The sequence below is a fragment of the Sorex araneus genome, chromosome 3 (genome assembly GCF_027595985.1).
Source record: "Sorex araneus isolate mSorAra2 chromosome 3, mSorAra2.pri, whole genome shotgun sequence".
NCBI lineage: Eukaryota > Metazoa > Chordata > Mammalia > Eulipotyphla > Soricidae > Sorex > Sorex araneus.
Genome location: NC_073304.1, coordinates 98,515,003 through 98,526,449, shown reverse-complemented (window position 1 = coordinate 98,526,449; position 11,447 = coordinate 98,515,003). Strand labels below are relative to the sequence as shown.

Below are 11,447 nucleotides of genomic sequence, written 5' to 3'. Positions count from 1 at the left end.
CAGCGCGGGGAACCTCGTCCGCGGGCCGGCCCCGCCCCCAGTCCAGGCGCCTCCTAGCAACCCCCCAGGCTAGGGGCTCGGCCGAACTGGGAAAGAGCAGAGGGGCTTCAGGGACCACGCTCTCCGCTGGGCGGGTGGAGAATGCGCGAACTACCCGGAGCCTTCCAGGCCGGCAACCGGTTTCCTTGTTACAGACGCATTGCGAGGGCCGGGCGGGGGGCGGGGGGCGGGGCGCAAGCAGCAGTGCTGGGGATGCTCGGGACCGCGCGGGGCCAGGGGCCAGAGAGCCTCCCCAGAGCTCCAGCTCTTGGGGCTACCTCCCCCGCCTGCAGGGTTTGGCCCACTCGGCTAGGTTACCTGTTGCCTAGCCCGTCCGTCACGCGAGATGCTTGGAAACATTTGGAGAGGACAGGTCACAGCCACGGATTCCGCATGTGAACAGTTTCACTACGGGGGCTGGAGAGTCGTCGTAGCGCTAGAAATGCCAGATTCCTCCTGACATTACCCCTTAGAGTCCACAGGCACCTTCCTTCTCCCTAGTACTGCTGAGTCCTTGTCTAGAAAATCATCAGGAAGAAAAATATGTACACAATAGTAGCCCTGATATTTTAATGGAAATACTGACCAAGTTTACAACATTTCAAATCACATGGAAAGGTGACTAATGGTGACTACAGAATATCAAAGATGATTTCAAATAATCTTGTTATCATCCAGGCTGGGTGTAGAGTTTAGAGCTCAGCTGTCAGAAGGCAGAGGAATGAAAACGTTACTTGTGAAAACCGTGGCTCTAGGTGTAGCTCCCCATCTTTTGGTTGCACTGGTGGGGTGGGATTCGCTCTTGAAGTGGCTCTGAAACCCTATCCTGGCCTTTAGGCAGGTACTCTGGACATGACACTACAGTTAGTCATAACTGGGGGTCGGCCCCCCAGTTTCTGCCAGAATTCCAGGTGCATAATCTTTCTCCCGTGAGGAGAGATGTGGGTGAGTTATTTATTGCTGGGAAACGCTGAAGGTCTTTGCATGTCTCGATCTACCCCAGGTCAGGCACTGTCAGCTTAGTCTTCCAACTCCTCCAAGGCCACTCCAGGGTGTGAACTCCAAGTCTCCTGTCCTCTCCCACAGGAAGAGACACTATGAAATCAGAGAAGTCTATCGTGTTTGGAAGTCCAAAGTCTAGAAGCCAAAAAACTGTGTGGCTTTTTTAGTGGTGGTTTGGGGATTTTTAATTCAAAAGCAAATACTGTTATTTTTCAACTAAGACTAGGGTAAGTAAGGGTTTCTGGGGAAAAAAATCCATGTGGAATAGTATTAGGAGGGACTCCTCAGAGTCCAAGTTGGTAACATATGAAGATCTTAAGTCATGTTTATAGGCCCATCAGTTTAAATTTATGTAATTAAAAATATATATTCCATTTGCAGTTGCTAATGAAATATATCAAATCTTCTTGCTCCCAACCCAAAATCATACCACATACCTTATACACAATTCTCATTTAAGTTGTTCACATCTACTTCCAATAAAGATTAAGAAAAAAGAGTGAAATACAAGCTGGGTAATTTACCCAAATATATTTCCAGATAAAACAAGGGAAAAACATGTATTAAAATAATGATATATTCTATTAAAAATTTTGGAAATATTTTGATTTAGGGAAGTGCAACTATTTAGAGCAAAATCCTGTTTGTACCGTGGATGAGAAGCCCAGATCCCTGCTTTACAATAGTTCTCTGGTGAGGACAAGGGACTTGGGTTAACTTTATTCCTTAAGTAAGAACCAAGCTTTATTTATTTACAAAAAAAAAAAAAAAAGAAAGAAAGAAAGAAAAAAAAAGGGGGAAGGTTAGGGTAAGGAGGAAGACAAGTTTTACACAAAAGTACTACAACAGTAACTCCCTTTGGTAAAAAGTGTAATAAATGTCTTGTACATCTGTTCATAGGTACTAAATCTGAAGCCACATAGTACTATGGTACACAAGAAGCTAGAGCAGTTATGCTAGCACATCAAAGCATATTTCTTTTAATAAAAAATTGACAATATGTACATATTTACAAAAAAAAATCCAAGTTAAAACTCTGTGTGTGTGTATGTGTGTGTGTGTGTGTGTGTGTGTGTGTGCGTGTGTGTGTCAGAGTGAAGCTGGTGGATGGCACTAGGGCAGACTAGTAAAGAAGCAGGTACAAAACAGTTCCACGGGAGCTAGAAAGGACAACTGATTTGAACTTGTGGAGGTTGAGAACCAGAGAAGAATACAGGGTAGGCAGCAAAGGATTTGTCAGGAATCAAATCCACAAAACCATCAATCCCAAGGCCAAACTGCAGGTCCCAGATACAACCTACTGGGTGATCTAGATGTGCTCGTGTGACAGGGGAGGGGATCAGATCCAGTTTTTTCCTCTTTGGGGGAGAAGAGAAGAGCAGTGACCGTCAGAGTTGAAATCCATCTGAGAATTAGTCCTTCCCCAGTCTGTGAGTGCACAGCCGTCCAGTCCAAGTAGGAACAGCACGTCGTTCCCTTCACGGAAGGTCAGGCCCCAGGAGACTCCAGTCTCAGCTCTGCATGTTTCTGTGCTTGCATAGACTTCCCTCCCCTTGCAGGGCAAACTAATACTCAAAGCCCTGTGGGAAAAGTTCCAGCTTCGGTTCTGTAAGGTATCCATGTTCCTCATTTGTAGCCCACGTGGTGCCAGGTTGCGTTAGCCACACATAAATCAGGTGGCCAAGTCCCAGAGAGGCCCAGCGAGGCTTGAGAAGGCATCTTCCTTGTTTCTTCAGAGTGTGTGAGTGCAAGTGCCCTCACCCCCACCCCGCACCCCCGCCCCCCTCCACACACACACACACGCACACGCGCGCGCACATACACACACACACACACACACACACACACCCCTCGAGTTATCTGCTCTGGTCTTGCAGTTACGGGGCTTTGAATACAGTGCCATATTTGACACGGTACTTGTTAATGCTCACAAAGTGTAGGGTCTCTGTGTCACAAGTGGTGGTACATGGCACCAGTCCCTCTAGCCCCTCACCCATGAGCCACTTGCTGGTCTCCGCTGCCATTTCACGTGGCACATGCTCCTTGGTCCATTTATCTACCCAGGCTTGGAACCTCTGATGTAGCCGCTTGCTCACACGCTCATGGGACTGCAAAAGAGAACAAAGGAAATGACGTGTGAGCTGGGACCAAGCAAAAAAAAAAAAAAAAAAAAAAAAAAAGAGTGCGCAGTCTGCCTGCAAACTAGTATTAAGTTCTTCATATAAAGAGATGGACCCACCCGACTCCCATTTGCTCAGGCGAAGGGAAAAGCCCCCCAAAAGAATAAATCCTGACAACGATGCAGGCATTTTACCTTCAATTTTTATAATTCCACTGCCTGTTCATATTATATCTCACTTGGACAAGAATGATCTCTGAGTGACCTCTGCCTGTTGGCTGCTATCACACTCATGATCACTCATTCTCCTTAGGGCAGTCCAAGCTGTCTTTGACAATGACAGCCCAGTGCACCGAACAGTCCAAGCCCTACACTGAGACTGAGCATGTGGGCTCTGCACCTTTCCAAGGTTGGGCATCACACTGTCCATTATGGTTCAAGCTACTGTCTTTAGAGCATCTGTTTTTTACTGGGGGTGAAAACAGTAAAAACTATGGGCTTGGGCCATACCTGGCATTCAAGGCAAACTGCTTGTTAGCTGAACTATGTTTCTATTTCCCCCCCACCCCTGACAGCAACTTAAAACATATCAATGCCTTTTCTTTTCCAATCCTTGCTATTTGCTTGTTACCTAGAAAGTAACAGCTCTACCAGATTGGATCTTTATCACTTCCCTGGCCTTGTATCACCTACTTAGAGAGATCTTCCCCAACGAAAGCAGGGCCTATGTGAATGTCAGTTTCCCTAAAAACATGTCAACTAGTTTCTATCTTTGGTTAATACATATATACAACTTTACATGCACTATTCCATGACAATAATCCACAAGTCTGCTATAATATCTAGTACATAAGTGAGACAACAAGTGGGAACTGGTAAGTAGTGTCACTTAAAATGTAAATACAGAAATGCTGGGCTGGAGTAACAACACAGTGGATAGATCATGAGGTCTTACACGTGGCCAATCCAAGTTTGATCCCCAGCACCCCATAAGGTCCTCTGAGCACCACCAAGAGTGATTCCTAAGTGCAGAGCCAGAAGTAAGCTCTGAACATTGTCGGCGTGGCCCCCAAATACCATTCCCCCTTAAAAAAAAAAGCAAATACTGAAAGTAGCTTCCCTAGAAGATGACATTAGCTATTATGAATAATCGAACTCCATGACCTCCAAATGCAGATGCTGAAATTCTGGGGGTTATATAATCCCCAGTGACTGCAATCAGCTAGTTAGAAACAAAGTTACTGGGACTGGAGCAGTAGCACAGCGGATAGGGCATTTGCCTTACACGAGGCTGACCCGGGTTTGATCCCTGGCATCCCAAGCACTTCCAGGAGTGATTCCTGAGTGCAGAGCCAGCAGTAACCCATGAGTACTGCCAGGTGTGATCCCCAAAACAAACAAAAAATAGTTACTGAAAATGTAATCGGATGGGGTCTTAGGCATTAGGGTGGGCCCATAATCCACTGTGAGTGGAATCCTTAAAAGGGGGAAATATGAACATAAACAGAGAAAGTACCAGGTGAACATGAAGAAAGAAATCTCGAGCGAAGAATAAGGCCACCACTTACTATCTGTATTGCAAACCATAACACCCAAAAGGAGACAGAGTAAAAGGGAATGTGCCTGCCAAAGAGGCAGGAGTGGGGGGTGGTGGTGGTGGGAGGGATACTGGGAACATTGATGGTGGAGAACGGGCACTGGTGGAGGGACGGGTACTCAATCATTGTATGACTGAAATGTAATCAGGAAGTTTGTTAAGTCTGTAACTGCATCTCACAGTGATTCATTAAAAAAATATATTAAAAAAAAAAGAATGAGGCCACATCAAGAACGGCAAGGACTAGCAGCAAAGCCCAAGAGGCTGGGAGAGGCGGCAGATTCTCCCACACAGCCTTCAGAAGGCTTCAACTAGCCCTGTCAGCCCTCAGAGGTGAGACTCTGGGCCTCTGGAGTAGTTTCTGACGGTGAAGCCATAATCTCTGGCATTTTGTTTTGGCATCCATAAAAAAAGAATGCTTACTCAATACTTCTCAAACCCATCAAAAGGTTTTCATGAAGGAAGAAAGGTAAGCAGAGGCCTCTAGGCAGGCCAGGTCCGCAGGCAGACAGGGAGATTCTAGGAGACTCCACCTGCCCTTCTCACCTGATGAGCTCGGAGCAAGGCGGTTCTCCGATACATGTAGTCTTCTGACTTGATCACATACACCATCTTGTAGGAGTTGAGTTTGAATCTGCACTCCAGCTTATCTAGGCTCTCCACGTTTTCCATGGTCTTCTTGCTGTTTCCTTCCTTCCCTTCTTTTTCCTGCTGTTCCCGACCACGCTGACACTTTCGGATCCGCCGCAGATTCCTAGAAAGCACAAACGCTCCACAGATCAGAGCTCATCGAGAGGAGTCACAAGACTTTCCCTGAAAGGAGTTTTCCATATCTGCTTCACAGTACTTATAATAGTTATTATATATATATATATACACAGTTCAGTGATTTCATAAAAAAAAAACCAAACACCCAACTTTGGAGGGGGGGGGTGAGTAAAAATTTAAAAATAAAATTGCAGTCATAATACAAAGCACAAGGACACTTGCCTTGCACGTGGCTGACCAGGTTTGATCTCCATAATCCCCATCCCCACCCCCATATCCTGAGCCCGCCAGGAGTGAGTCCTGAGTACAGAGCCAGGAGTAAGACCTGAACATCACCAGGTGTGGCTTCCAAAGCGAAAGAGAGATCTGAGCTAGAGAGAGAGTTTAACAGGCTGAATGCATGTTTTGTATGCAAGAGGCCTGGGTTTACTCCCTGACACCCCCTGAACACCCACTAAGAACTATCAAGAGCAACTCCCAAGCATTGAACTTGGAGTAGCCTCAGTAGCACCAGGTGTGGCCCAAAATCCAAAAACCACAAATCTCCAACCACCTGCTACTACAATTCTTCAAATCTCACTTACTTTGGCAGAAGTAGGCAAGTATTTTGGATCAACTTCCCTCTCTTGTTTTTGGTAGTACTGGTAGCACTTGGGGACTATGTGAGTGCCAGGGATCAAATCCAGGTCAACCACTACGTGCCACCAGGCAAACACGCAACCTACTGTACTCTCTAACGCTGGCCCCTGAACCCACTTTCTAGGCCAGGGCTGGAGACAACAGAGGGGTTGAAATGCCCGCCTTGCATGCAGCTGACCCGGTTCAATCCCAGCACTGCACATGACCCCCAAGTGCACCAACAGGAGTGAGCTGTAAGAACAGCCAGCAGTGGCCCCAAAACAAAAACAAAGTATTTTAGGCCTCTCTCTAAATTTACATATGTGCAATTATTTGCTTTGTGTTTTGGGTTGTTTTGTTTTTGTGTCAAACTTGGTGGGCTCAAGGGTCACTTCCAGGGATGATCGAGAAGTCCAACCCTCTGTGCTATCTCCCTACAGATGGTGAGGAATAAGAAAAAAGTCTAGTGGTGTTTGGTGATCAAACCCAGCGGCTCTGAAATGTAAGGCAGGTCACAGTCATGCCTGGGATTGTTGTTCTTTTAAGATATTTGACGGAGGGGAGTCCAAACACTATTTTGGAGGCATGGCTCAAATCCAGAATGCTCAGGAGCTACTCCCAATGCAATGCTCATGGTACCATATGGCACGGGGATGATCTTGGGAGTATGAAAGGCAAAGCATGCACTCTAGCACCTTGAGCCAGATCCCGAACAAAGCAGGATTACCTTACACACATGTTAAAAAGTTTTTCACCTAATGTCATGATGACTTGCTACTTCACTACACATACATTTGTCTCCTTCTCTTTAAAGATTCTCTTTAAAGGCTGCAGAGAAATGTGCCTTAATTTAACCATTCTTTGACAGAAACCAAGATGTTCTCATGCGAACCACAGAACACAGAGAATTATTGGACTGCTCATTCTTTCAGTTCTCCCAGAGAAAGAACTAGTCCCGTTCTACATCCACAGGAAAGAGGAGAAACTCACATCAACGAACAACAAAAATTTATCTGAAAGGATATAAAATACTTTTTTTTATTAAGCTATTTGATTAAGACCTGAATTCATTCACATATTTTAATCAAACAACAGTGCAGCAAATCCAGTATCAAAACATGAAACCATTAGGTGAATTCCACCAACCGAACAGATACAGTAATCCAATCTGAAAACATGAAAAACAATGGCGCTCTTGTTACTAATTTGTTGTTACTTATGTGTAATGGGTTTAATAGTTATTAAAGCCAGAGAGATCGCACAGCCGGTAGGGTGCTTGCCTTGTATGGAGCCACCCTGGAATTAATCCCCGGAATCTCATATGGTCCCCCAATCCCACCAGGAGTGATTCCTGAGTGCAGATCTAGGTGTTAACCCTCGGCACTGCTGGGTGTGCCCCCACCTCCAAACAGACAAACCTCTACCCCCTCCAATTCATTTTTTAAGAATCTGTGTTAGTGGGTGTGGTGTATGTGTTAGGCCATATGATGGATGGTGTTTAGGGGCTATCCTGAACCTATGCTTGGGATTCCCTCCTGACAGTGCTTGAGGAACCACATGAAATGCTGGGATTGAACTGAGGTGGGCTGCATGCGCATCAAGTGCCTTAAAGCCTGTACTATCTGTAGAACCCTCAATTTTAATTTCTAATGTGGTATATATTATTCACATAAACAAAAGTTTTGGGGGAATAATCTAGTGGAATTCAAGGAATTCCGAGAAGGAAAGCGAGCATGCCTAAGGCCACAAGCACCTTTTGAAAGACAAGCTTACAAGGTTGTTTGTGTTCTGATCTTAGAATTTTTTTCTCCCAAACTGTACTGGGGTCAGAGAGACAATATGTAAAGCAGGCGGGATTCTCGCCTGGCACAGAGTCAACCGGGTTCCAACCCTGGTACACATGACCCCCATACCCTGCCAGGAGTGACCCCTGAGCATAGCTCAGAGCATGCCCTGTGCAACGCAGGGTGTGGCCCAAAATTCCAACAACAACAACAACAACAAAAGGACATACCAACAAACAAACAAACAAACAAACAAAAAACCCAAATCAACTATTTATACAAAAAAATCTTGGCTACTGCCAGGGATATAGCTACTGAAGAGAGCACCAGCTCTGCGTGTGGCCCAACACCAGTCCCTGGGACCATCACAACAAAACTGAAGGGCTGGAGAGGTAGCACAGCAGGCACTGAGCTTCCCCTGCACACAGCTGATCCCTGACACTACAGTGCTCACCAGCTATGATCCCTACGCAGAGTAGGAGTAAACTGCGAGAACCATCAGTGTGACCCCAAACCCAAACAAGAACAAAACTGAAGGAAAGAAAGGGGTCTGGAGAGATAGGACAGTGGGTAGGGCGTTTGCCTTACACGTGGCCAACCCAGGTTTGATGCCTGGCTAGGGGCAGAATAATCCATGCGCATCGTTGGGTACGGCCCTAAAACAAACAAAAAACCTCAAAGAAGGTTTTTGAGGCCCCCCAAACTTAGGGGGCCCCTGGGGAGAAACTCCACCAAACATGATTTATGTTGAAAAACTTGCATTGTGCCTTGAAGACTAGAGTTTTTGATTTATGCTAGGCAAAAGGTACCCATCTGAACACAACAGAACTACTACAAGTCAATAAACCCCCTGGTGGTAAGTCTAATGGGCTTCCCTGGTGGACAACACATTTGTCCTCCGAAAGCATCCTATGTGATGTGTGACCCCACTGGAAAGGACTCAGGACTCAGTTCCTGGCTTCCTTGCTCTTGGCCACAGGCACATGTTTTTCTCTGCTGACTTAGCTTCCTGTCTTTTCACTGCAATAAATCATCATTGTGACTGACTGTGAGTCCTGTGAGTCAACCCAGCAAATCATCAGGACTTGGAAAATCCCTCCCACACATTCCCACGACAGAGGGAAGGTCCTGCTGATTCTTTACAATCTTACCCGCCTACAGCTCTGGCACGAGCTTCAGGTAAGCTGTGGCACATCAGCCATGCAAACCTTCAGGCTGAGAGCTCAGAGGACAAGTGAACAGACTAAGTGAAAACCAAGAATCTGAAAGTCACCTACTCTCCATCCTCTCTCACTACAAGGCTTGGGCTGCAATGACTCACCTTGGGAGAAATACTGGTTTCCGAGCCAGATGCTCACGAAGCTCAGGAGAGGTAGTATCAGAATTCATATATCGCTCCACATAATCTGACCAACGCTGGAAATGAAAACACAGAACAGGACTGAGGAGAGAGCACAAAAGCTAACACCATCCTCACTAGAGAGCCCGGCAAATTCTGTGAGTAAAATCTTTTTTTTTTTTTTTTTGGTTTTTGGGTCACACCCAGCGATGCTCAGGGGTTACTCCTGGCTTTGCACTCAGGAATCACTCCTGGTGGTGCTCGGGGGACCATATGGGATGCCAGGGATTGAACCCGGGTCGGCCGTATGCAAGGCAAACGCCCTACCCACTGTGCTATCGCTCCGGCCCCCTGTGAATAAAATCTTATCAGACATTTTAAGATCAAAAGAATCTGATTCTATAATGATATGCTTTGAAACACTTCTTCAGAAGTCTGTTTCATGAAGAAAACTCTAAAATTTCTTGAGTGAAGGAGGACCAGAGTGATAGTACACTTGCTTTGCACGTGGTGCAACAGGTTCAATCCCTGGAATCAAATGTGGTCCCCAAAGCCCCTCCAGGAGTGATCCCTGGGCAGAGAGTCAGGAATAAATCCTGAGCATCACCAGGTATGGCTCAAAACAAAAACAAAAACAAAAAACCCAAAATTTTAAAAATAAATGAAATTTCCTGACTGAAAATTCCATTGCACTGAAGTTCTGATGCAGCTTCTCTGAAACATGTTAAAGTTATGGAAGTCATAGTTGGGTTGAAGCTCACCATCAAGTTTTATTTCCCCTGTGAACCTTTGCTAAAGAACCAAATGTATGTGTCAAACTATGCGTAGTTTGGAAATCAGGATCTTTCACATTAACAGATTTTTAGCATCAAGAAATACAAAAATACTTAGCAAGTGCAGTCAAACAGGATCACAAAAAAAAACCAAAAACAAACAAACAAACAAAAAACCACCTCCCATCTCCCTGAATATCATATGTAGCAAATATTTCATTAAAATTACCTGCTAGACACACCTATGATAACCATCTTGTGTGGTTAAGACTATTCTGTGGGGTAAGAACTCCGGGTCCATCTATTCCAGTAAAAAGGAATTATGATACATAGCCAAGATAACTCTAGGCAGGGCCAGGGAGATGGTTCAATAGACTAGAGAATATGCTTTGCATGGAGGAGACTCAACGTTAGATCTCCAATAACTTCACGGTCCTGCAAACACCGCCAGGAGAACAACTCCCAAAACAACCAGGAGCAGCCCCTAAGAACGCTGGGTGTGATCCAAACACAAAAACCCAAAGAGGTGGGTGGGAATGATACTACTAGACAGATGGCTCCTCATTTGTTATTTCTTCTGGGGGGAGGGGGAGCAAGCTGCCAACCAAATGATCTCTGAGGAAATGGTTCTGTTAAAAGCAAGGTAGGTAGCGGAAGCTGCCATTAACCCTATCTACCTACCCAGGCAGCTTCCCTCTTCCCTCGAGGAAATGGCCTGAGTGAGCTATGCATCAAGTACCGTGCCTGGCCCTGTAACAAGCCGAGGGCTGTCTTGGTTTCTAGAAGACAATCACTGGGCATACTCTCAGGACATCAGAGGCTTCTCGACATACTCTTCTTACAATACATGTGTCCTTACCTCTGCTTCCACGGGGTCATCAGAGTTCTCCTCCTCAGTGTCCAGAAGCTCAATGGTCAACTGAACCTGGCCTTGGCTCTGGATGAACATAAGCTGCAAATGAGAAACCGGAATGTGAACAAAAGACCATCTTCAAACATATCACCTAGTTCTTTTCCCGGGCTGGGAGGTAAGGAAACAATCAAGTCACAAAACCGTACTCTAAGTGAAGAAATGAACACACTCAAAAGTTCAGAAAGTCAGTCGTAACAAAGACAAAGTTCCAATTTTGCTATCAGAAAAAGCAAATGTCAAAGAAAATTGTACCATTTCATGTCTCATACTTCTTAAAGTAGCACTGTAGTCCCATTGTTCGATTTACTCGAGTGGGCACCAGTAACATCTCCATGGTGAGACTTGTTGTTACTGTTTTTAGCATATCGAATAGACCACAGGTAGCTTGCCAGGCTCCCCGAGAGGGACCAAGGAATTGAACCCGGGTTGGCCGCATGCAAGGTAGCACCCTAACCGCTGTGCTATCGCTCCAGCCCATTTATTAAAGTAGTAAAA

The 11,447-nt window shown here is 45.6% G+C and overlaps 1 protein-coding gene across 2 annotated transcripts in view; it reads right to left on the bottom strand.

Annotated features, from left to right (window-relative positions):
- Positions 1 to 585: 585 nt before the first annotated feature.
- SIN3A (SIN3 transcription regulator family member A) overlaps positions 586 to 11,447 on the bottom strand; it is a 69,544-nt gene continuing 58,682 nt past the window's right edge. For both annotated transcript variants that reach the window (XM_055132483.1, XM_055132482.1), the window contains exons 18-21: positions 10,899 to 10,991; positions 9,249 to 9,343; positions 5,304 to 5,511; positions 586 to 3,149 (exon numbers count right to left, since the gene is read on the bottom strand). In XM_055132483.1, coding sequence (XP_054988458.1) covers positions 2,919 to 3,149; positions 5,304 to 5,511; positions 9,249 to 9,343; positions 10,899 to 10,991 — 627 coding nt within the window. In that variant the 3' untranslated portion in view covers positions 586 to 2,918. The remainder of the gene's footprint in view (positions 3,150 to 5,303; positions 5,512 to 9,248; positions 9,344 to 10,898; positions 10,992 to 11,447) is intronic.